The sequence below is a fragment of the Epinephelus moara genome, chromosome 4 (genome assembly GCF_006386435.1).
Source record: "Epinephelus moara isolate mb chromosome 4, YSFRI_EMoa_1.0, whole genome shotgun sequence".
NCBI classification, from domain to species: Eukaryota; Metazoa; Chordata; class Actinopteri; order Perciformes; family Serranidae; genus Epinephelus; species Epinephelus moara.
Genome location: NC_065509.1, coordinates 40,660,314 through 40,686,766, shown reverse-complemented (window position 1 = coordinate 40,686,766; position 26,453 = coordinate 40,660,314). Strand labels below are relative to the sequence as shown.

The 26,453-nt window shown below is 41.5% G+C and overlaps 1 protein-coding gene across 1 annotated transcript in view; it reads left to right on the top strand.

The window, feature by feature from the left end:
- The window catches only part of htr4 (5-hydroxytryptamine receptor 4), a 213,597-nt gene that overhangs the window by 25,193 nt on the left and 161,951 nt on the right, over positions 1 to 26,453 (top strand). The window contains exon 2 of the mRNA XM_050042827.1: positions 2,569 to 2,647. Within this exon, the coding sequence (XP_049898784.1) occupies positions 2,592 to 2,647 (56 nt within the window). The 5' untranslated portion in view covers positions 2,569 to 2,591. The remainder of the gene's footprint in view (positions 1 to 2,568; positions 2,648 to 26,453) is intronic.

Below are 26,453 nucleotides of genomic sequence, written 5' to 3'. Positions count from 1 at the left end.
CAGTCTGTTGTCATGGCTGTAAATAATAATTCATCATTATAACAGTTGACTCAATAACAGTCAAGTGTGTGTGCGTGTGGTTGTGTTAAGCATCTTGACCATTTGCCATCTGTTGGATCGTAATCCATGATGTCATATAAGTCAATGTTTCCATGATTGCATGTTTGTTTGGTCTTGTGGGTCTACGTGTGTGTGTGTGTGTGTGTGTGTGTGTGTGTGTGTGTGTGTGTGTGTGCGTGAATGTGAGAGAGAGAGAGACAATGAGTATTGTGTAAGAAGATTATGCGGGCTGACTTCATATTATTAACAAGACCAGAGAGAAATAATGAAAGAACAAACATCTTTATTTATGTGACATTTTCAGCTAGGGTGAATTAGTTTGTCCCACGTTGCTCATTTTATTACAGAAAATGAATGTATTTATGCTGCATAACTCAAAATGTCCTCTCTGTTGTCCGAGGCTATGAGCTCTGCCCTTTGTGTTGTTATTTATAGTGTAGCTAATGTGAGTAGGCTATTTTGTTCATTCCTCTGTTGGATCTGTGCAGAGGTGTCCCAGCTTTAAATGTCCACGTGATGAAGTGGTTGTGACAGCTGCCCATATGACTGAGGCATAATGGGTTTTGTTATTAGGGGGGTAAATCTGCAGGTCATGGTCCTCCTCGGTCTGCTCGTGACCTCTCTGTCAGGCTGACCTTCACTGTGCATCCCGCCTGCACGGCCATGGACATTTACATTCACTCAGCGATCAAGCTTTCTATCATTGTTTTAGTTTAATTCCGCAGAAGGGAAATGAAGCATGAAGATAGATCGTCTCCATTTTAGGAATGTGTTCAGAAATGTGAACAACCAGTTGGAGGAATATCAGATCTGTGTTCTCCAAAACTCAGGTGCTTCTCTAAAATTGTTTCAGTTGAGATAGATCACAAGTTAAAATCAAGTAGTTATATTAACAAATACATGAAACCTCCCTGATTCTTTGTGTTTTATGAAAACTAACAGAATTACAAACTCTTCCCCTTTAAGCGTTGGTTTTTCTTACTCTTCACCTGATGGTAACATGACCCCCACCTTGTATCTCACAGCATTTACTGACAAATACAACAGCCAGTCCTCATTCCCAAGTTGTTAAATACCACTGATTTGTCAGTGATTTCGATTTCAGACCAAAAAGGGCACCTTTTACGTTGTCGTGATACGCCCCTGGACGGCTTCATGTTGAAAAGCTGCTGGTTTCAAACTGACAAACAAACACAATAGTGTTGTGTCGTTCGCGAACGAATCGTTCAAAAGAACGAATCTGTTGAGTGAACGTACTAAACTGAATCACTTCCGGAACTGATTCGTTCATTTCTCAGTTCCGTTGAGCTCAGCAGTGAGCGTGCAGGCCAGGAGTGAAAATGCTGATTTGGTCAGTGCGAACAATGAATCACTCATGAGTCGTGAGGCAGCCAGGGTGCAGGAAGGGACTGCCTACCGTGTGACGAATCACTCAGTGAACGACATAACCCCTATCCCTGAGTGATTCAAATCATTTCTTCTCAGCGATACACTTTCATAGGGACCGTTTACTCCAAGCTAACAGCTAATGTAGCCAGGAGTCAAGCCACATGAACACAATCACACACCTCCCCATGGTTTTAACAGACTTAGTTTCCAGATAAACAAACTTAAAACGTTAGGCTGGCCAGTAATGAGACTCACCAGTGCAGGGCAGAGACTGAGTTGGACTATGCAGTACACAGTCAGGGCTCCTCCCGCCAAGCACTGAAAGATACAGTGAACAAATCTTTTGAACGAATCTTCTGAATGAACTGATTCTAGTGATTCAGTAACATCTAAAGAACTGCTTTGCCCATCACTAAAACACAAGACTTTCACCTAGGAGACTGCTGTCTGTGTCCCCGATGAAGTTATTTTAACTATGCAAATGTGACATGACAGACGTTACTTTGCATTAGTAACAAACTTATTTTAACCCAAACCATGATCTTTTTTCTGAACCTAACCAAGCACTTCTGGTGCCTAAACCTAAAAATTGAGTAAACCTACATTGTTTTAAGTTTATTTTGAAAAGAGACTTCATGCATGTGGGGAAACAGAAACTAAATTTACTGTGAAAAGGGAAGCCTATTTTGAAAGGATACATAAATGCTTTGAGTGAAAACTAAGGGACTAGCTGTCCCTGAGTGTCCAAACGTGACAGTATGGGCGTAAAGCCTCATACTTTGAGTTATAGGGGCGCTTACCGATGTGTTGGCAAAGGCAGTTTTGAAAGGCAGTCCATTGTAAATAAATTTAATGTCAGTCAGCTCTGTGTTAAATCAAAGATCAATGCCATCTAAGTTTGGTGCAGCGTGTTTAAGTGACAGTCAATTGGCAGTAAACTTCAAATGTCAAAGAAAATTGTTGCATTTGCATAATTCTGATTTGGTTTAATACGTTTATGTTAATGTAATCTACGGAGTCCGCTGACTGCACGGATTGTTTTATATGTGTAATTAAAAGTTCAGCTTATAATAATATACATGATTATGTCAATTTGTTAATTGTGTCTCCTGTCTGCAGGGACTCTCTGCATTTATGGTTACATGAATGTCAGCGCTGCAGGCCAGATGCCGGTGATGGAGGAGCTTGTCAGTGAGAGGTAAGAACTAATCAGCTTTTATGTAGCGTAATCACTGTCTTTTTTTGATTGAACACTTCCTGACAATGGTCTCATTGTTTGATATACAACACTTAAAGTTTTAAAAGTTTCTCAACTCAAATGCAAGCTTATAACACTTAGTTTTTTGTTATAAGTTGCGGCTCTGGGTGTTGCTGTTCTTGCTCAAATTTGCTCTGAACGTTTTTTTTCTTGTTTCTTCTTTCATCGTCTTCTTGTGCATTCTCAAAGTTTTTAGTTTTTATTAGGCAGGTACTGTTGATGTAAAATGCCAACAACACTCCTGAACACCATCAAGGCTTAAGGGGCTTTCACACTGCTGCATAGTAACTTGCCACTTCCATTCATTTTAATGAGGAAGGCAACAACAGAGGAGAAGTAGCTTCCAACACGCTAGTAGGGGTATGAAGTTGTTGATATCTACATGAATAAGCACAGATATCGCCACCGCGCTGAGTTCACCATGTTGAAACTCTGGCGTTTCCAATTGATAAGCCGGTATCACGGAAGCACAAAGAAGACAAAATGGAGAAAGTCTGAATACCCGGAGGTATGGCACCAGCAACTTATGAGGACAACCAGAAGAGAAACTGGTACTGCGATAAGGTTTCCACCAAACTTCACATGACTGGTAAACTGTCCACATGTGTAGAAATCTTTGGTAGTTTCAGTTATTCTTGCTTCAGCATGCAGCTACAAGCTAGCTTGCGCTTCTTTTAGTGTTCAACAAAGCACCTCATTTAGAACTTGTCAAATAACGCCACTTGTTCAGTAATTTCGGCATCAGATACAGACGCCAAAAGCCACCAGGCAGCATCTGTATGTAGCAGTACGATACACGAACTGGTCGCGTCAGGTAATAACAGCCAGACAGCACCTGTAACGGTAGTATGATGTCACATTTGACAGCGTCAGTTTGAATTACTGCAACGTAATGTAGGGAGCTGGATAGTCCCAAAAGGGCGGACAGAAGGGGCGGTTGATGGATTGAACCACCTGACTTTCACCCCAAAGTGCTTTTAAAATGGCACAATGTATTTAACAGGCGTAAACTGATAGGCTGACTTGAAATGTCAACAACAAACACAGGAGGATACCTAGCATGTGATGTGTAGACGTGAATGACACTGACAAAGTCACGCCAGGTGTCACGCCATCCACCTTCAGTTGACAAAGGCAGCTCATACACTACGTCACTTTAGAAACATTGATATGAAACATATGCACAATGTCAACATTTTCTTTTGGCGACTGTTCTGCAGTTTGACACCCGAGTCTTACCTGACGAAGGTGCACTCACCAAATTTGACTGAAGCAAGCAGCCTGTGTGCAGCCCAAGAGATGTTAGAGAATGATAAAATGAATTGCATTTGTTTGGTGAAAGCAACACTTATTCAAATTGCCCCCGGCCTGCAGGAGTTGTGTGTGCATGTGGATTGTTCGTGTATTCATCCACACAAACTCCCTGTTCTAAGAAAAAAGAAACAGCAGACGAATAAGGCTGCCGCATTTGTATTAAACCGTTCTCAGAGGTCTGCAGATCAGAAATGAATTGACTGCCCTGATTCCTTCTTCAAGGGCATTCTCATCTTCAGATTTTTGGCTCAGCTGAGGAAACAATAGGCAGTGTGGGATTTCTGCAGCAGCGCTCGCTGCCTCTGTAGTTATCTCGCCCTCAGGCTTGTTGGTTTGATTGAAACGGGGATCCTGCTGAAAGTGTTGGGTGGTCTGTTTTCACTGCTTTGGAATGTAAAGAGTCGTTTTATAGCTTCCCCCGCCTGGCTAATGTCCTTTAGCCCTGAGGCTGAGACTGAGATTTGAGTTTTTTCTTAAATCATCACTGTGAAGGCGCAGTCGGACCACCTTCTTCCCTGACTGCTAGCTTTGACTAACAGACCCACGGACTGATAAGAGAAGAGAAAACGATGCATAGTATAAAAGAGGCACAGAATAAATGCAGAGGTACTTAAAGACTGCAAAGGTAGGTTAACTACAGTCAGAGGAGACAGGTTGTCTCTGTTGTATTTTTACACTAGTTATCTTCACTAAGAACAATCTTACTATTGTGGACATTTCACTCTTCCTCACTTTCTGTCAGAAGCTAATCTAAACTTGTTTGATTATTTATTTGTTTTCTTTGTTCCCTTGGCAACAGCCATCCTCTGTAAAGCAGCTACAGTATGGAAGAGATAAGAGCTGGAGCCCAGTAGGAGAGCACAAAAGCATCCCTCCACATTTAAACAGCTATTTTATTTTTAATGGGTCTTTGAGTGTGCAAACATCTCATTTGATTTATGAATTTACTGTCAGTCTGGTTAATGTCACCATCAATCAGTGAGCTGTGTCTCAGTGAGCCTGTTCTGATGGAAATTTTGCAAAACGTAATTAAATGTCTGTTATTCTTAGGATAATCTCTCAAGACAGATTCTGCAATTTACATTGTAGAATCTGTCGGCAGCCCTGTGTGAAAGATGACTACAGAGGGGGGGAGGGCGGGGCTTTGAGTTTGAACGATGCTGCGCTTTAGCCAATCACAATGGAGGGGGCGTGGCCGAGACGTGCAGGTGTCCCCAGGAAATGTGTACATGTGTACCTACAGAAACAGCAAGCTCCGCGTCCATGGTGACCGCTCCACCCAAAACGCCGTCTCGTCAACGTGAAATTTATTTATTTTTTCCAGTGGATGTCTTAGTTACAACATGATTGAGCTAACTGGAGTAGTTTCATGTCGTATCCGACAACGGGAGGCTTTTAACAGATGACGTCCTGATGTTAGCTTTGCTGCTGCTGTTAGCTGTCCCTGTCAGCTGCAGCCACTGATGCTTTCTAGACATCGTGATTTCCCATAACTGAATAAATACCACACATAGCAACACAAAACTGCTTTGCTAGCTCAATCATGTTGTAACTAAGATATCCGCTGGAAAAAAATATTTTGTTCACAGACCGTTTATTGAGTTATTACCTTATTTTTATACAGTCTGTGGTTATTACAGACACCGCTAACGACAAACGTTAACAGCTAACGGTTAGCCCAGCTAATCTACGATAACCATGTTATTAATTACAAAACGTGCACACAGAAATAGTAACGTTTGTTCAATCATTGTGTTTATAGACTTAACAAACATCAGATTAATCCACACGGTGATATAGTGACGTGAAAAATGTGATATATAGCTAAACTCTGCTGGTTTTCTATTTGTAAACAACACGGCGATTTCCCTGGGGGCACCGCCGGAACTGAAGGGCATGAGCGATCGCCGAGGCCCCTGCACTTCCGTTAGTCGAAAAACTCCGGGCTGTGGCTCCAGAGGTAAAGGAAGAAAAAAAAAAGTTTTTTGTTTTGTTTTTTTTACCGATGGATTTCCAGAGAGAATTTATCTCTATAATCACACCTAAACCTAAAATCTGGAACAACCATAAGATATTTACATGTATATATATATATGTATATATATAAAAAACATTAAATACTCATACCGTTCCTTTGGTTAAAATTAATGTGAAAGCATGAGGTCTTAACTAGAGTAGAAAGACAAGCCTGTTTCATGAGGTCTTAACTAGAGTAGAAAGACAAGCCTGTTTCTGAGATGATAGGGTAAGTAAGTAAGTAAGTAAATTTTATTTATATAGCACTTCTCACAGAGAGGACTCACAAAGTGCTTCACAAGATAAAATACAAAAAATACAATAACAGAAACAATGCAAAATACACAAAAACAAATAAAAAGTAAAGTGCAGCGAAATACAGAGATGATACAATGGACAATTAATGGAACGCAAGCCTAAACAGATGTGTTTTTAACTGCTTTTTAAAAATGTCCACGGAAGAGGCCGCTCTCAGCTCATGAGGTAGTGCATTCCACCATTTCGGTGCAACAGCCTTAAAGGCTCTATCACCTTTCGTCTTTAATCTTGTGTGAGGGACAGTAAGTAGGTGGCCTTCAGCGGACCGCAGTGACCTGACAGGACAGTGAAAGGACACCAGATCCGTCAAGTATGCAGGTGCTTGACCATGGAGGGCTCTGTAAGTGATGGGTAGAATCTTGTGCTGGATCCTGAAAGGGTTACACTGCATGACCCAGTTTGCTGTTGGGATGTTATGGATGGTCTCCATGTCGACTTGATGGCAGTAATGTGAAGCCTCCAGCTGCCTTGAGAGAAACCAAATGGCTCCAGCCAAGAGGTTTGATTGATGACTCAGTCTCACACCGGCCCCCACAGCACCCTACAAACATACATCCTAACATCACACATGTTAAGTGCAACACGTTCTCACCCACTGAATAGGTCATTTGCCAATGATGCTCAGAACATCATACATGGAGAATACCAGTGACAGGCGCACATAGACACGTTGTAAAACATTCACAGTTTTAAACACATGGATAAAATTGTGATACCGGCGCAGTTTGGTTAAAGGATAACTTCGGTATTTTTCAACCTGGGCCCTATTTCCCCATGTGTATGTGTGCGTATGATTCATAGGTACAACTCATTTTAAAATTGGTTCAGTATTGAGGGAGGCGGATGCAGCCCGAGCCGTGAAACGAGCTAAAACGGTAACGGGGGCAAATGCGTCCCGTATAAGTTTGTGCATTAAAAGTGCTTTTTTTCGCCACTGACCGGTTCAGATCGCCAGTGCTATCTCTGTAAATAGCATACTAAGCGTTTCCCTGACCCTTCACCTCCTCCCGGCTGTGACGTCATCTCGCAAGTTGTACCTATGAATCATACGCACACATACACATGGGGAAATAGGGCCCAGGTTGAAAAATGGAGATGACGTGGAGCGCTTTACAGCTCTGAGTTGAAATGTTTTCAACTCCAGGAGCACAAAAGCTGCCTCCAGCTGCTGAAATGCTTTCTTTTCGACGTTGACTTCTGGTTTCATACGGGGCACGAACTCGTGGGTGAAAGTCCTGTATTTGTTGACCCATCAAACTCCCTGACCTCCCACCTAGGATGACTTTTTTGCTCTTTGTTCTTCTTCTGTCACCTGACTTCCTCTTTTGCTTCTGCCATAATAACTATGGCCAATAGAGGTCACCGCCTAACAACAAACGTTAATATATGTCATAATAAAGTGCAGCTAAAAGTGAGGCCAAAACGTGTTGATCAAAGTACACATTAAAGACATTTCCCCAGAGATGTTTGCTTTCATTTTAGGTGGTTCTTATCACACTGCTGCTGTATGGTCAAGTCTTAAGTTAAGATTAGTTTTAATAGTTATTTGATGCTATAAAAAGGGGGTGTGACATCATGATTGATGACACCATCCGTTACTATTTAGGGGGAGAGCATTTTTTTAGACAGGTTTTAATCTTCAACCCACTGTTTGTTAATTATTGAAAACACTCTCCGCTGTTGCTGCTAACTTACCAGGAGGCAGAAAGCTGTATTAGTCATATCACACATGTTGCACTGCATGTTCAAACAGTATGGCATCACATTACTGTCTTTAATCTCATTTAGCGTACATCTAGCCTGTGCACTCCACATGCTGGAGTTTGTCCTCTGGCACAGATGATCCCCCAGTTACAGCATGTAGCACCAGTTCCTGTGCCAGATATGGTCCACATTATGTTCACTTCCCATCATGGGATTTTAAAAATTTAAATAAGCTAGAGTTTTGTTATGAGGCAGCTTCAGATCACCGCACTATAATTCTTATTTTTCCTCTCAGAATCATACACACTGTTTCAAAATGCACCCTCAGCATGCAGTAATTAAGATTTAATACATGTGAATATGAAATTGTTTCAAATTAATCTTTATTATTATCATTACATTTGCAGGATTAAGCTACATTCATGACAAAATAACAGAAATGCTTTACTTTCATAGTTTTCCATAAATATTTAAAAAGTAAAAACACACAAATCGTTCATATCTGCATGTTAAGCTGCTTCAAAGTTGCATTTCTCTAACTGGCAGTCATTCTTCTTTGTTTGGTACATTACAGTATTTGCAGCATTAAGTGCCTTCAAGCAAAGAATCTTAATTTTTAATTAGCTAACGTCGTTCCTAATGCATAACCCTGTTCCTCCACCGCCTTTGAAATGTTATGATTGGTGGAAAGCATTTAGTAACGCTTCCTCTGAGCTCGTCGAGGAGGCGAGGTGATACATTTTTCATGTAACACAGATTTTACGTAATAATGTTGTGTAGGAATGTGCAGATGGTTTGGAGTCATTTCTTGAATATTCTTATTTATCACGTTGATTTAATTGACACCTTTCATTGCCAAGCTTACTACACCACACAGTATGTGCACCAGAATGTGGAACATGAGTCACCAGTTCACCAATATCAATTAGCAATCCGTTGAAACAAAAGTGCCCGTTGATGTCTGCTGCACAACCTCTATCTAAAATTGATCTGTTTCTCAGTTTGGCCATTTTCTTTTATGGACTGCATTTAAATGGACTTCATTTATACAGTGCCTCTCTACCTGTCTGGACAAAGAGCTTTACAATTTGTCTCTCATTCACCTGTTTACACACCGACAGTGGCGGAGCTGCCATGCAAAGCGCTGTCTTGCCCATTGGGAGTAACTTGGGGTTCAGTGTCTTGCTCAAGGATGCTTCACATTACGACAGGAGGAGACGGGGAGCCAAACTCGTGATTAAGGGAAGACCTGTTCTTTAAATCACAGCCTACTGTAGTTTAATTTAGTTTTGACTCTATTTATATAATCTATAGCACCTGCACTTGCAACACTGTTACTGTATGTACATGGTAAAGTCAGCAAATTTGAGCAGTTTTCTCCTGAGAGTAAAGCAGTGAGAGCAGTGATGTCACTGCAGCAAATGTCGTGGGACATTTAAGCAGCAGATCTAAAAACTGCAGTAATTAACTTGACAAAGGAAACAGAACTAAACTTTTAGCTTCAGGATTAATCAATGAATTTATGCTGCTCCTCGTGCGTAATTATGCACAGCATCTCTCTTAATGGGGAGTCAAGACAGCAGCTCAGCAGCTCTGCTCTGATCTCTGCTATGTTCATATTTTACAGAATGTGATTAATGTTTTCCTCATTAGTGGTGTATTATTTATTTTTATTTTTTTAAAGATATTTGTGGGGGGCATTTTTAAGCCTTTAATCAATAGGACAGATAAGTGTGAAAGGGGAAGAGAGAGAGAGAGTGACATGCAGCAAAGGGCCACAGGCTGGAGTCGAACTCAAGCCGCTGCGGCAACAGCCTTGTACATGGGGCACCTGCTCTACCACTAAGCCACCGACGCCCCAGTGGTGTATTATTTCACCTACTTGCAACACATCAGTCGGTCCCTGTGTGTAACTAGCAGAGTATACGTGTGTCGTAAGCCCACCTATGTAAGCACGTACTATCTGAACAATGTGCCCTTTAAATAGCAGGAAAACACTGTGCCATTCTGACTGTTGCCCAGGTTTTTGTCGGTCAATAGCGCAGTCGCTTTCTGCCGCCCCACAATAGCCATCTACCCACAATGCCCAAGTACATAGTCTACTTATACAATGCTGGTGTTGGCTGTAAAACTGACAACTGCGTCAGTCTGAAGCTAGCAATGACAGTTGTGCTGCACTGTGCACCAAATCTTGAAGTTCCACTAAAAATGCAAAGTTAGGGTTTAGCATCAGAGGCTGAGTCAGGCTCTCTAACTGGTGGTTCATGAAACTTTATTTTTCAATAATGTAGCTCCAGACGTGTCATGAACGCACCATAAGAGCTAGAAGGAAACAAAACAAAAACAAAATATAATATTTCTTCCTTAGCATAACAAACTTTAGGCACACTGCGCTAACAGCAACGTAGGATTTTCTAGTGTACACATGCTCATTTAAACTCAGAGAAAACTATTAAAATAAAATTATAAAGCAACACGATATTAAACTAAAATAAAATGTAGACAAACATATGCCCGTATCAGCCAGGTGCTAAATCTTTACTCTCGTTGTGAAGATGTATTTATTCTGTACACAACATTTGTTCAGTTTCTCTCCCACTACCGGCAACAAAATCTTTAATAATAAGAGCGCCCGCCTTTACAATCTAACCTCCTGGTCTTTCCCTTTCAAAATAAAAGCACAAATTTTAGGATTTGTATATTTGATGGGTGTTTCATTAGATAACTGTGGAGCAAAAGATGCCTCTGCCCCATTTTTTTGTTTTTGGTTGCTAGATGTTAAAACCAGCAGCAAGAGCAGATAGTCAAACTCTTTTTTGACAAAAGCACAATTAGCTGATTATGTCTTTTTTTTTTAAAATAAATTGTATATCAAGAAAATGATCAGCTCATCCACTAACTGGTGGGATTGTGAAAAGAAAAGAAGCACATTTCAACAGCAGATCTTATTATGGCAAGCATCACTTGCCCTTGAAGAAGATCCTGAAACTTTATCGGCTAACACTGTGTGGAAGAACAATGTCCCTGCTAATATCCGTGGAGTGCCACACCACAGCTATCTTTAACCAACACTTATATTTTACACGTCGAACACATCCTGCGATGCAATAGCTCATCTCAGGGACTTTTATGCAACCATGGAGTGCGACCATCCCGGAACAGGCCCACGTGTTGGAGCCATAAGTCAATATGATGCAGTCAGTCAGACTCAGAGCGATCAGATAGCAGCCAGCTTCTCTTTCCGCTCCTTGAATCAGCTTTCCCCCCTCGCTCTGCTGTTAACCTTCCTCCCCTCGCCACCTCAGGTGTCCTGTGACAGATCCTGTTTTCTGGATGATTGCTTTCATCGGGGACGTTCGGCCCCAGACAGCATGAAACCACACAGGAAGATGGAGGGAGCAGGTCGCCTCTGCCCGCTTGTGTTGTTACAGTACATTTGTCAATTGTTTGCTCACTTATTCTTCTGTTTGCTCATTCTGTCAGTTTATTTAGCTGTTTATTCAATTTTATCATCCATATAATCTGTTCATGGATGAACTGAGAAATGGAAAAGGGGATAAACTGTGTTCTCCTGGGCCGTGTTTCAGAAAGCAGGTTTAGCGATTCTGAGATGACTCTGGTTGTTCTGTTTAAGAAAGAGAGGTATCTTAAACTCTGGATTAGTTACCGTTAAAATTAGTTTTTGGGCATGTTGGATCAATGGATAATGATCTCTATCAGTCATGATGTGATTGGTCACACTTATGGAACATAATAGTATTGGAGATTATATGTTAATATTTCAGAGTGAGCAGGAACATGATGCAGCTGCAGAAGTAGTTTGAAAGTGATTTTTTAAAATTGGTGAATACAATCTAAACATGTTTTAACAGCATCCCAGTGACTGTGTTTAAATTCACACATGTTAAAGTAGCTGGAACAAAGTCACTGAACACTGTCGAAACACAGTGCTGCAGGAATGAGTCCGAAAACCTGGAGATGACTCAGCATTTTGACACCTCTGGTTCCCTCGTCTTGAAGTCAGTGGGTTTTTTGAATAGGTCAGATGCCTAAAATAAGGTCTGTGGTTAACACAAGCTTAAGAGACGGTCATGTTTTGTTCTATGACATGAAATATGTCAGTAAATACTTGTGAATTTTCAAGCTTTTATGCATCTTAAAAACGACGATTGCTAACAAGTTGCTTAGTGAGGCTACAGAGCTTCATCACAACGAACACGTTGTGGTGGTGGCGTTGAAGTCATGCAACCGTGGTGTTCATTTATAAAAAAAATCTTTCTGAACAAAACTTCTAGGTATCATAAACTTTTATTTGCCACAGAGCTTATTTTCTTCAATAATCCAAATTCCAATGGAAAAATCCCAGAGGCATTTTGACGAGGGAACCAGGATGATGCTAACTTCCAAGTTGATGTAAGGCAAGGCAGCTTTATCTGTATAGCACATTTCATTCACCAGGGCAATTCAAAGTGCATTACATATTAAACAGATTTACAATAAAAGAGTAAAGAGAAAAAAGGTAAAATTGATTACTATGATTTACAATTTTAAAAAATCACCACTAAAATGGCAGACAAGAAGTGCAAAGATAAAAATTGTATTTAAAATGATTTAAAATGGAGTTTTAAAATAAGTTTACAGTCATTTCAGGGTATGCAGTAAAAAAGGAAATAGTGTTCAGAGTCAGGGCTGTCAGACATTATCTGGGAGGTGGAGGTTTTGTTAACAATTGTAGACGTCTGAAAGTTAAAACCTGTTGTATTTAAACCTTGACACCTTTTCAAGTGCATATTACCGACCGTATCATCACTGGATCAGATTGTGAGCTTAGTCATTTCTTTACGTGTTTTATCTGTGTAGTTTTTCAAAGCTTTCTTAACTTCAGTTGCTGGCCTCTCTGTTTTGTCCCCGTCACATTAAAGTTGTATAATTATATTTAAAATGTAATGTAGGCTGTGGCTGAAAGGATGAATTCATGTACAACGCTGTGAAGAAAAACGTAACTGTTCATTTATTGACACCTTTCCATGCTCTGACTCAGGCTTTTTCATTTTTAATTATTTTTTTATGTAAGTGTGCAGAGTCTGCATATAAATACAGTAATATCTATATCTGAAATGGAGGCTCTGCCTTTTATTCACTGTTGCCATGATGGATATGTAGGATTTTTATTGATGGTGGCTTTATTCATTCATCGCACACAAGCTTAACTCAGAATGAACATACACAGAGTCGATTGAACAGACACTGGTCAGCTCTTCTGGAGCCGAGTTTTCCATCTCAGGATTCATCAGCTCAGAGTTCAGGGTCAGACTCAAGAGTTTATTAAACCTGCCTTCTAGAGCAGGGCCCTGGTGATAATTATGTTATGTAATTACTGAAGAAAAACAGGATGAAGGTTTGAAATAATGTTCTACTTTTGTGGATTCTCCAGTGTCCATTGTGTGACAGTGAAGTCTTTAACCTAAAGTCTGTTTTTTACAAAGTAAGCATGCAGGGTGTGGCAGCGTTTATTTTCTGCTCTGTACCTCTGCATCTTATCATAACATTCAGGGATCCATTCATCATCTATCATCTCAACCCACCTGCACTTAATGTTGACACACTGCTTCTTCACTGTAGCGACAGCAGCACGATCTGAGTCTATTCTACTTTCTTCCCTCCCTCCATTCAAGCCTTACTCCTGCCGTTTGGTGGCTGCATAGCAGAGTGCCGACTTGGCAGCCGACACAGTACATCACCTTTTTCCATCACAGACTGAATAATTCATTCAGCGACTGTTACGTAATCTCAATAAGAAATCCTCCATTCATACAAAAAAGCATTTGCTGATGCATGAAGCCGAGAGTGCACTCACACACAGAACAGAGGCTCTCAGGGAAAAAAAGACGCCTTGGTTCCCATTCATTTTTTCATATCTGAATCGAGCACGTGAGTGACGCTGTCAAAATCTCAGGCGATGAATCCGTTCTCCTCCCAGATGGACAGAAGACCGCAGAGTTTGAAAGTGTATGTGTGTGTGTGTGTGTGTGTGTGTGTGTGTGTGTTGGATGAGTTGAGTGCACCATTATACAGTGTTTCCAACCGGTTTCCATTCATGCCTGACAAGATGATTTATCCCACCTGTCACTGATAGCACTTCCAGGCGTGTGCCGGTTCAGCCTCCAGTGCCTCCCTCTGCTCTTTGATCCTCTGCTTTCAGAAAAAAAACACAACACACACATCCTGCTGCAGGATCCTCCTTCAGCCTCTTCTTTCACACAACTTATTGCAGTCTCCTCAGACTCACTGAAGGTGTGGCTGTGGAGGAAAAGGTTTTTTGGGGTGCATGAATTAATGAAGGTACAGAACTTTTGACAGTTTTTTAAAGGGCAGTACTTTATCTGAGCTTTCTTTTCAAGGCTGATAAAATAGCTTTGGACTGATTACCAGCTGTGACACTGTGGCTGGTTTTGTGTTCACACACCTTGTATGTGTATTGGTGGCTGGGCTCAGCCTTAGAGGTAGGGTGAGGAGCTCAGAGTAGAGCCGCTGCTCCTTCGCTTCAAAAGGGGTCAGTTGAGGTGGTTCAGGCATCTGATCAGGATCCTCGTGGGCGCCTCCAGTTAGTGTGATCCCATCTCAAGATGGTCTCTAGTTTTTTTACTAACTGACATGGGCCAAAGGTGGAAAGATCCGTGGTTTGATCCTTGGCTCCTCCAGTCCGCATGTCAAAGTATCCTTGGGAAAGACACTGAAACACAGATTGCTCCCGATGGCTGTTCTATCGGTGTGTGAGAGTCTGTGAATGGTCACTGTGTAGCAGCAGGCACCTTGTATGGTAACCACGGCCACCAGTGTGTGAATTGGTGAATGTGACGTAGCGTGAAAAGCGTGTGGAGTGGGCAGAAGACTAGAAAGGTGTGATACAAGTGCAGTCCATTTACCATTTATATTATACAGTCTATTCTTAGAGGAGATCCTCGGCCAAGTTTGGTTCAGATTCACAAGAGATAACATTATAATATACTAATTTAGTTGTAAGGCATGAATTTCTATAAATAGCTGTCTGGAGGACGAGAACGAGGAGATGAGGTAAAAATGCCTGGAGCTCTCATTTTGTATTCATTTTTAATTCAGTGATATCGTCCTTGAGAGAATTCTCCTTGTTGCGAGTTGGGGAAGGGAAAAAAAATAGAGTGAAAACAAACAAAAAGCACATAAATATTAGTCTGACTGTATTCTGCAGTTTGCTGACAGAGACACTCTGGTTTCCATATCAAACAGGCTCGGTGAAAAACACTGACACACTGCCCTTTTACAAATCTTGAATTGTAGTTTCTGTCTTCAGTACACAGTGCTCTGCACAGGTAGCTGTTTCACACTGACTGTCTGAATAAAATGTGATGGTTGTGAATAACATCTTAATCTTCATTTCTCTGCTCTCATCCCTCACCAAGCACAAAACTCTCATTCCATTCATCACTCGGGAAAGCTGAACTTTCATTCTGCAGCACTAATACAGGAAAAAGCAGGATAAATGAGGGCCTCAGAAGCTACCTTCCCAAAATGTAACTCCAGCTTTGGATGCAAAGAAGATTTGAACTTGCGTTGTGTTGTTTTAGCAGCCAAGTGACCAGATCAAAATGTATATGAGCAGGATGGTGGAGGGCGTGACACCAAGCTGCAGATCGCTAAAGACCACTGTTTGAGACCAACAAAAAACAAAATTGTTTGTTATTGAGTGTTTTTAGTGCAGTACTGGGGGCATTTCAAGCCCTGATGGTTTCAGCACAACCCAGTGTTTGTTTTAGCCAGACATCAGGTACTTTTTTCAACCGTGATTGTACCACCAATACAGATATTTTTTTTAGTGGGACATCGGCCACATTTCCAGCAGCAATTGTGCCACAAAAACCTGGTGTTTTTTGCACGACTTCATCAGCATTTCCAGCCATGATTGTGGCACCAACAACAGCAATTTAACTTCCAAAATGAGACCTTTTTAGTGCAACATCGGCAGCATTTCCAGCTGGGATTGTGTTCACAAACCATGGTCTCTTTAGCGGAAGAACAGCAGCATTTCCAACAGCAATGGTGCCACCAAAACCTGGTGTTTTTTGCTTGACTTCATCAGCATTTCCAGTCATGATTGTGGCACCAACAACAGCAATTGTGCTTCCAAAATCAATCTTTTTAGGGCAACATGGTTGTGCCACCAAAACGGGGCTTTTTAGTGTAAAACTGGTGGCATTTCCAGTTGCGACTGTGCCAAAAAAAGGGTCTTTTTACTGGGACATCGGCGGTATTTCCAGCTGTGATTGTGCCACCAAAACGAGGTCTCTTTAGCGAGACAACGGCAGCATTTCCAGCAGCAATTGTGCCACTAAAACCAGGTGTTTTTAGCAGGACTTCATCGGCATCTCTAGCTATGATTGTGCCACCAAGACAGGGTCTCTTTAGCAGGACATCAGCAGCATGTCTAGCTGCAATTGTACCAAAATAACATGTCTTTCAAGTGGGACATTGGTGGCATTTCTAGCCATGAGTGTGGCACCATAACGGGGTCTCTTTAGCGGGACTTCAGCAGCATTTACAGCCACAATGATGCCACCAAAATGGGGTCTTTTTAGCGCAACATTGGCAGCATTTTCAGCATTTATGGTGCCACCAAAACAGATCTCTCAAGCCGGACATTGGCGACATCTCCAGCTGCAATTATACCACCAAAGCCGGGTGCTTTTAGCAGGACAATGGTGGCATTTACAGCCATTTACAGCCAAAACTGTGTATTCTAAGCCGAGACGTGGTCCTTTCCTAACAAAAAGCCAGTGGTTTGTGTGCCTTCATGGTATGTTAACAACGGTGTTGTTGTAACAGAAAGAAACATGAAGTTTCAACGAGACCACTACATAATAACATACATATGTTACATAACAGTGGTTTGCAGAAACGTACAGTGCCGACATGTACTCTGGTAATTGGGTTGGTTTTAACATACAGACAAGGAAAAAATAAATAAAACTTAAAAGAAGGGCTGGAAGAAAGTTTCTTTGCCAGCTTCTCCACTGAAACAAATATGTCATGTTTCATGTCGAAGTGCAGAACAATTAGCTAACTTGTGCTGACAAGTGACTCTGAGCTGAAGTCTGCCCAGTGTTTTCACACAGAGTTGTTCTCTTTGATACACACATGCTAGAGACTGCTGCAGAGTGTTTATGATCTCATTGACACACACACACACACACACACACACACAAGCAAGCACAGACTTCCACTGTGAATATTTTTGTTTTCTTTGAGACACCCAGATGCACAACCACATTATGGTATCTCTGTGAACACACACACACACACACACACACACAGAGGACAGCGGCGCAGTAGCAGTCGAGAGTGAATTTTAATGATGTGGAGGAAAACGGGGAAACACTGCTGTTTGCTTTGGGTTTCTCTGTTGTGGTTTTAGTCTCCACGTCTCCACACCGCTGATTAAAGCCGCAGCAGCTGCTTCTCTGTGTGGAACGGATTAGACCAGGAGAGAGAGTTTACAGCTGCAGGATACACACAGGAGATGCAAAACTGAATATGTAAAGGAATAGCTTCCACATATTTATGACTTTTTCTCTACAGGATCTGTGCGTCAGACGGAGCTTTGAAATTATTCTCTAAAGATGCCACAGAAAACTTTAAAGTGAGATGTTATTTTGCAAAGCTAACAACAAAATAAATAAGTAAATGCATAACACATGCTGGCCAATCAACACCAACCCTGACAGGAAACACTGGTGACACTAAAAAAAACTAAATAAAACACTAAATAAAATTCTACTTAACGAAGACTCTAAAAAGCCATCAGGTAAATCAGCAAACCATGTTTGTATAAAATAAGAATTAATAGAAATAAATACAGTCAAACCAACCCAATCACCAGAGAAATGTTGACATTTTAAGTTCTGCAAACCATGGATATGTTACATTTGCACGTTATCATGTAGCCAATATGTGGAAACTTTACAGGTAATGTGTGGTTAGGTTTAGGCACAAAAACACTTCATAATCCCAGCTGGAAAAGCAGTAATATCTCTGTAAAACAATCACTTTTCATTGCTACTAGCCCCATTAGAAAAACAGCCATGGGTAGTTTAAAAATACAACTATGTTTGGGGCCTTAAAAGCTGCACGAAGCACAGCAATGACTCGCTAAAAAACACTAGGCTCGAACAGTGGTCTGCAGCTTGGCAGGTGTTTTGCCAACCACCATGCCCTCCACTTCCTGATGACAATAAGTCGGCCCCCTAACAGTCGACCAAACAGTAGTCGACCAGAAAGGTCATGGTCGGCAAGATGTGAAACTCTATCAGGAGCTGCGCCTTGTCAAAATAAATCCAAACCTATATGACTGGACCATGTGGGAATTTAATTTGAAAGGACAGACACAGGAAGTGTCCACGCTCAGCAGTCAGACAGGAGTCAGGTTAATTTCCAGGGCTGGTACCTGCGGTTATTCCACAGGCTAGTTAATAACATGTCGGGCAGGAAATCCAAAGTGTGGGATCATTTTGAGAAGGTGAAGGACGAACCCAAGGTGATATGTAAACTCATCTTCATTGGTCGACTACAAACATGACGTATCATCTGAAACATGGAAGTAGCTACATGCCCATTAGCCCACAGCGTCATTAACAGGCGGCTCGCTCAGTGTGTGACGTGCACTTGTAGATAAAATATAGGCCTATATTAATGAAGGTTCATTAGTACGGTTTTGTATTTCTCTGTAATGTAGCACAGTGTTAACAATGTTACTGATACTATTCTTTCTCACACCTTCAACTCAAACCACCAAAAGATATCATTTAATCATTACATTCATATCAGAAACATGCAGGAGACTAGTCGACTAATGGACCTAAATGATGACTGTTGGTCGACTAGGAACATTCTGAGTCGGGGGCGGCCCTAATGCTTTGTCACTTTAGAAATGCTGCTATGACATGTATGAAACGAAGTTTGCAGAAACATACAGTGCCAACATTTTCTTCTGGTCGAAAGGCTGATAAAATAAAATAAAAGCAGTTCCATTTCATGCCAGTGGTGCTTTTATTGTTACTTAATTGTTCCTAGTTCTTCTGTTTAATGCAGTGCTGAAATTAGAGATACAGTTGTACAGGAAGAAGAAAAATGGTGGGAAATAATTTTAATTGCACCCCTTACTTTCTCTTTGGCTTACTTGAAATAGACTCATGAGCTGGAGGTGCCTGAATGAACATGTGTGGTTAGGTTTAGGCACAAATATTGCTCGCCCAGCAAATAGGCCACATTTGCTTCACATAGCCCCACCAGCTCTGTACACAGATTTTACATTGGAATATTGTAACATTAAAATGTTCTTTAAACTCTGGGAGAGTTTCACAAATGTTGCCTTAATGGAAAGAAATGAGTATACAAGAAGTTATTACTGTCCTTGTTCACAGTTTGTGGTGTCTCAACAGTTAAATGCTTTGGAGGATTTTTCTAGGATTTCTGTTTGGAATCACCACGAAGCGTCCAGTTTGCTCTTTGCTCCAACGTGGTAACAATTTAAAATGCAGCATGGAGGCTCGAGAGGCCGACAGTCTAAAGTGCTGTTTGCAGAAATGTTACATCCCACTGAGCACAGCGTGTCCACACCAGCTGTGATTATGATTTGATACATAACTGCAGCAGATTGACAGTTTGACTGGAACATGAAGCAAAGCATTTATTCTTACAGGCTTTTCCTTGAACTGCTCTGGCTTGGACTGAACCTCAGCTGAACATGACTTTGAACAACTGCTTCAAATAAATGGATGTAGTGAAATAAACGGGTCCAAACACACAGATTTAGTCTGAAAGAGACATTTTAGGTCTAGATATCAAATTAAGGCACTTACACTGTCAACACATTCAATTTTGTGTGTGGAATGGATTAGATGAATATTTAATATATCCCGGTACTTCAGTCCATATAGGGACGTGGGTCAGGAACCAGAGAGTCGCCTGTTCAAGTCCATGTCCACAACAAATATGAAGTGTAGACTGGTAGCTGGAGAGGCGCCAGTTTGCCTCCTGGGCAGTGCCAACATGCCCTAGAGCTCAGCACCAAACCTCCAACTGCTCGAGGCGCCTGTCCAAGGCAGCCCCCTCGCTCTTACATCTCTCCATGTAATGCTTGTGTAGGGCCTGTTTGTGCATGTGTGTGTATTCCGGGGCTGTGTGTATGACAACAGAGTGATAAAATTGAATTTCCCCTCAGGGATTAATAAAGAATATCTTCGTCTTAATAATAATTTGGAAAGAAAGACATCTTTTAATTTTCACTTTGAACCAAAACATACTCATTATCCACATTTTAATGACATTTTGCTTGATTTTCTTAGAAATTAATTTGCTCAAATGGTGTATTGATGTTAAAATAAAAAACATAGCTGCTTTTTTTTGCATTTTTCCCTCCATCCTCATCCAGCCCTCATGAGTCACTCTGGCTTACAAGCTCAAACTTACTTGCACTTACAGCACAAACGTTAGAACACATAGAACAATGCAGCGTGATGACTTGGACACATGCTGCGTTTTATTGCGCCTTCAAATCCAGTGTTGTCGATGTAGACATGCACAAAGTGCGCTCAAAAGCGAGAAAGATGTCGTCACAGTGCACAAGCACTCTCGAGCACCTGTTTTCCAGTGTGCGATGGCTGCACCCTGAGATATATCAACTTTTGAATGCAGCACTACGAACTGCATGTCATCAATTTCAATCAATCAATTCAATTTTATTTATAAAGCCCCATATCACAAATCACAATTTGCCTCACAGGGCTTTACAGCATACGACATCCCTCTGTCTCTGATAGTATATGTATGTGACAATAATCATATGTGTATAATAACAGTAGAAGTATGACTAATGATAACAGCAGCAGCAGGAGGCATCTGGCAGGACCACGGCAGCAGCACAACCACACACGTCACACTATCCAGGCACCGCTGTGATATGAGTTAACCTGAGAAACAGTGGAGCACAAAGGCTCCGGAGAAGAAGCTGAGTTAGTGACATCCAGAATGGCCGAGTTAGCAAGATGCAGTAACAGGACGTGAGAGAGAAAGAGAGAGAAGGAGAGAAGGTGCCCGGTGTATTATAGGGGGGTNTATCCAGGCACCGCTGTGATATGAGTTAACCTGAGAAACAGTGGAGCACAAAGGCTCCGGAGAAGAAGCTGAGTTACTGACATGCAGTATGGCCGAGTTAGCAAGATGCAGTAACAGGACGTGAGAGAGAAAGAGAGAGAGAGGAGAGAAGGTGCCCGGTGTATTATCAGAGGTCCCCCGGCAGACTAGGCCTAAGTCAGCCTAACTAGGGGCTGGTACACGGCAAGCCTGAGCCAGCCCTAACTATAAGCTTTATCAAAGAGGAAAGTCTTAACCAATCAAAGTCAGCAGATATCATTCCTCTCTTTTATAGAAATTATTCATTTTACGTAACCGCTTATCCTGTAAGGGGTGGTGGGGGGGCTGGAGCCTGTCCCAGCTGCCATTGAGCGAGTGGCGGGGTAGAACCTGGACAGGTCGCCAGACTATCACAGGGCTAAAAATCAGTCTTTGGTAAATGTGGAAAAGAAGTTGATCAATGTTGAGCAGGGCTATCCAAAGTTTTACATCTGTCATAGGGAAAATATTTCGGAACAACAGCTGGAAAAAAAATCTGCTCCCAGTTTAGGATTTTGTGGTGAGTTGGCGCAACCTGCCTCTGCATCCTTGAAAGTTGGCACAGAACAGGCAACAGTAGCCCCCGACAGCACCCGACATGCGTTGTGTCCCGGCCCAAGGAACAGCTTTGTTCCAGCAGCCATATTTGTTGTATTTAGTGGTTAAGTGATTACTGGAGCGTAGAGTACTAGCCTTGGATGCCTCGTCCACTGAAAACCAAATCGACCGATGGGTACAAATGAAGTAACCTCACCTGACCTGAGTGCAGCGTTTTAGTCGTGTGTGTGTGTGTGTGTGTTGGAGGAAGCGAGTCCCGTGATTCTTGTCACTTTTATTCTGCCAGCAAGATAAGCAAATGAGCACACTGAAGAGAGACGTCGTCTTCCTGCCTGATGAGTATCAGGTAGATATAACAGACATATTCAGTCTCCCTGTGACAGCACAGATCTTATCACCAACATTAAAATCAAACGAGCAGCATGATTATGAGCTTTGCGGTAAAGATAAGAATGTGGCACATGATGATACCTGCAGCCGTCAGGACAACATGAGCAGTTACAGTAATTGAAATGTGGTATCACTGTTACTTCTCGACATTCTCCTGCAGCCGTGTCAAACCAAAATCATCTGCCTTCACTGTAACACAGTGACTCAGATGCTGTTCACAAGCCTGCAGTGCAGAGACAGAGCTGTGAAAGTAGGTGTAGTGTTTCCTGTCGACATCCCATTCAGAAAAAGGACACCTGCTCTTTTATTACATGAGCTGTGATGAAACTGTAGACGGGCTCCATAGTTTATTTAAAACCAGGTCCTCTCTGATCACATGACACTGCTGACTGCATCATTCATTCAAACACATGACTGCTTATAGCTTTTTAACACTTGCAGCTTGTCCGGTCTGTTTTCCATCCTGCTCTGTAGACTGAATACAGTGTTTGTGCTTTTCACTAAATCAGAGGTCTCTCTTTAGCCCTCATTTTATTCTTCAGTTACACTCTGGCACACTTGCTATCTTTCATGTAATCTCTTTGAAGGATTGTAGAAGACTTATACTTTGACTTTTGCTTCCTCTTCCTCAGAAGCAATAAAAAATGTTGCTGTTTGTGGGCAGAGTCTGAGCTTTGGGATATTATGAGATATTAAAGGCAAAATTAAAGTGATGGAGGATCACTATTGTGTGTGTTTATGCACACAATCAACAAAGATTTATATTGATTTTTACCTGAACAGGTTTCATGTTGATTACAGCATGGAAAAACAGATTTACAGAGCCCACAAGAAAACCTACATTCACCATGACAGATGAGAACTCTGTGGCATCAATCACCAGAGCCTCATCACTAACACTACACTGTGCACTGGTGTGTGATGGATTATATCCTCACAAGGTTAAACAGGGCACATCAACATTCATGGTTACCTGTGGAAGTGGGAAACAGCCTTGTGTTTGTGAGCAGACTTTTGGCAATTATTGAAATGTGCAGCAGATTTGACTTTTGTTCAGATGTTTAGTTCTGAGTCTGCACAGCGTCTTTGACCTTGGTGTGAGTGTGTGTGTGCATGTGAAGCAGGATGTGGGTGAGAACCAATCAGCACTGTGCGTGAATAGAAACACAAACTTTGTGATTTGGTAATTTTCCAAAACACTGTATTAAACTCTCCTTATTTACAGCAAAGGTCTCAAAAGGATGCACAGTAATTTGTCTCAGAGTTATATTTTCATGCCCTTTGCCTGAAAGCACTTTGCAACAGTGCGTGTCACTTTTTTAAAGTGACAAATCTGAAAGGCAAATTTCGTCTCTTCTGTCATGGAAAGAGCAGCTCAGTTATTGACCTCAAATTAAGAGCAGTTTTTCCCGATCTATTAAACATTGGCGGCATCTTAAGCAGGCTGGCTGTCCTTCAACTGGAGGACCATCTTACAAGAATTTCCTGAAGTGCCCTTCAGCAAGACGCTGAGGTCCTGCAGGTCCTGCAGTCTCATGATGTGCTCTGATCAGTGCTCTCACAAAATAACAAATGTGAGCTGCTGAAGCACAGACATTAGTTTGCAAGACACGTCCTTAAAGTGATTAATAGCTCTTATTGTCTGAGTTTACACGGAGCAGATGGGTGTGACGTTTTCTGCTTCAAAACACCTTCTGGTATCATCGCATGAGTTTACAGTCATCGGGATTATATAGTGTTGCATTCATGCCCTTTTTTTTGGGAACAGATAAAATGCAAATGTGAGATCAGGATTTAAGCCATGACAGCTGAAGGTTCTCACATCACGGCCTCAGTATATTTACAAATGACCAGCCTGATCTCACAGAGCTACGTGAAATAATCAAAACCTCTTCAAACCGCATAACATGGTGGTGGCACACAATCGAAACAATGCAAATGAAAAGTCAGTTTCAAACTGTCGCAGTTGTAACCATGTGTTTAACGTCGTTAGGGTCATAAAATCCTCACAGTTTGATTAGGCTTAGGGAGAAAGGTACTGGGTTAGGTGTAGCAAAAGATCATTGTTTCGCTTAAAATAATTACTGAGGGAGGAAAGTATGGCGTAAAGTCATGTAACTTTGCCACATGATGCAACCAAGTCATGTAACCTGACATAGTTACATAAAGTAAGTCATTATGAAAAGTGAAAATATTTCAATGTTGGCTTTTGGTTTCTCACATGGGACACAAACAGCGGGCTTCTGACTGAAAGTCCTGATTTTGTTTGACCTCCCTCAGCCTGTTCTTATTCCCAGGGCATCAGATACTGCTGCTGTGCCCCTCGGCTTGTGATACCAACGTCAAAGGCACCTTTTAACGTCTTTATGAGATGCAGAGGGATTTCAACTTTAACACCAATCCAAGACAATACTTTGTGCTCAGAGCAGCTGATGTTGTATAAAGGGTGAGAAAGTCAGTGCAGGAGGGGAAGGAGGGAGGTGGATGGGTTTTTACACAATTTACTGAAGGTTGTAGCACAGTGACCAAAACATGATCGTTTTTTTGTGAACCTGACTGTGACCATTTTGCAACATTGACCTCATGTCACATCAATACACTATCAGGCGCCCTGTAGGGCTGCCCCTTGAAAGTCTGAGATTCAAGTCATCAGTCGGAGACTCCTCAGTTGACTGAGATTGTCTTAAGATGAGCAAGGTATAGTCAGTGTGTGTGCACTGCACTTGGGGAAGTTTTGCTCCTTAGATTTTGCTGCAGAGTGAGCGCTCTTGACTTTCACTTTTTGGTACAGACAGCTGCAGACATGAAGCAGTGGCACAGAGGAGGAGTAACTTTGCACCGTAAGGCTCTGAGATAACATCATCTTCTCTCGTCTGCTTGGAAGTGGTGAATTTACAGCTCACAGATATTTGATAGGTCACAGTCTCTGGCTTTTGTTTGATATCTAGTGTCAGCAAAAAATGTTGTTGCACATTTCTGATCTGTCGTTAGCACAGTTAGCTTGTTAGCTATATTACATTAATGCCACTGTCACACTGAACGTCCTGTTCAAACTTTAAAACTGTATATGCAAAATAAAAGGAATTGATAAATATTTGTATTTAACGGCTGAATCTGATTCGACTCGGGTACAGTCCTTGTACCCTGTGTGTTGCTCACAGATGTTGAGGGGCACGTCAGCGTGTCAGTATTATCCGGGAATGAGGTTGCTTCCCTATATTGACTTTCTTGCTTATATACTACCTATTGTGTGACACTGTCCAGGGTATTTGTGCATCCACCACAACAAAGGATCCTATTTGACTTTCCATTAGTGTAGTTTCTGTGATGCCAGCATGTAGTTTTGACACATTACATGCCACCACCCTGTGATGCATCGTTACAGGTGGTCATTGTGATTTCATGTATTTCTGTGAGACCAGGCTGAAATAACTTTATAAATTTTATTATATTGTTTATGCACATAATTTATTTATGTTGTATTTGGCTTGTAAACAATGTCACAAACTTTTTTTAACCTCAATAAAGTTTGAGTTGTCTTGCCTTTAAGAATCCCTAAACCACACTGTAATGTATGAGTGCGGATAATTTAAAGTTTCCACATTAACAGTAAATAATGTATTGAATATAATCCAGAATTTACAGTACTGGCCAATATCAGCGTTCAGTTTGGGTAGCGCATGGCACTGCATCATATGAAGTGCGGTGCAAAATGTTGTCACACCGTTTAGTTACATTCATGTGAAAATAAATTCAGTTTATGCAAATGTAACTGTTCATCTGATCATTTTATGTATGTTATTCATGAACTGGGTGATCAGAGGAGCTCATTAGAAAGTCCAATAGAGGGACTGAAGCAGACTTGGCCAAATAACCATGAAAGTAATGAATGAGACAAAAATGGAATAACCAGCCTCAGCACACACACACACACACACACACACACACACACACACACACACACACACACACATTAACGAGTGACAAACATTGATCTCCATTTTTATATATAAAAGTAAAAGATCTCACACACTATGTTTGTGTCACAGTGTCTCTGCACAGACGCAGATGAAAAACTGTCTTCCCTGATCTTGGCTCATTAATAATCAAACATGCCAGCTCTAAATGAGGACGGTTGTTTCTGCTTCCATCTCGCCAGTTTCACATTCTGCTCGGTGTTTTCCTCACGACGAGGATTTCAGCCAGCAAAGTGGCATTTTCGTCTGGCGTACATACTCCAGGT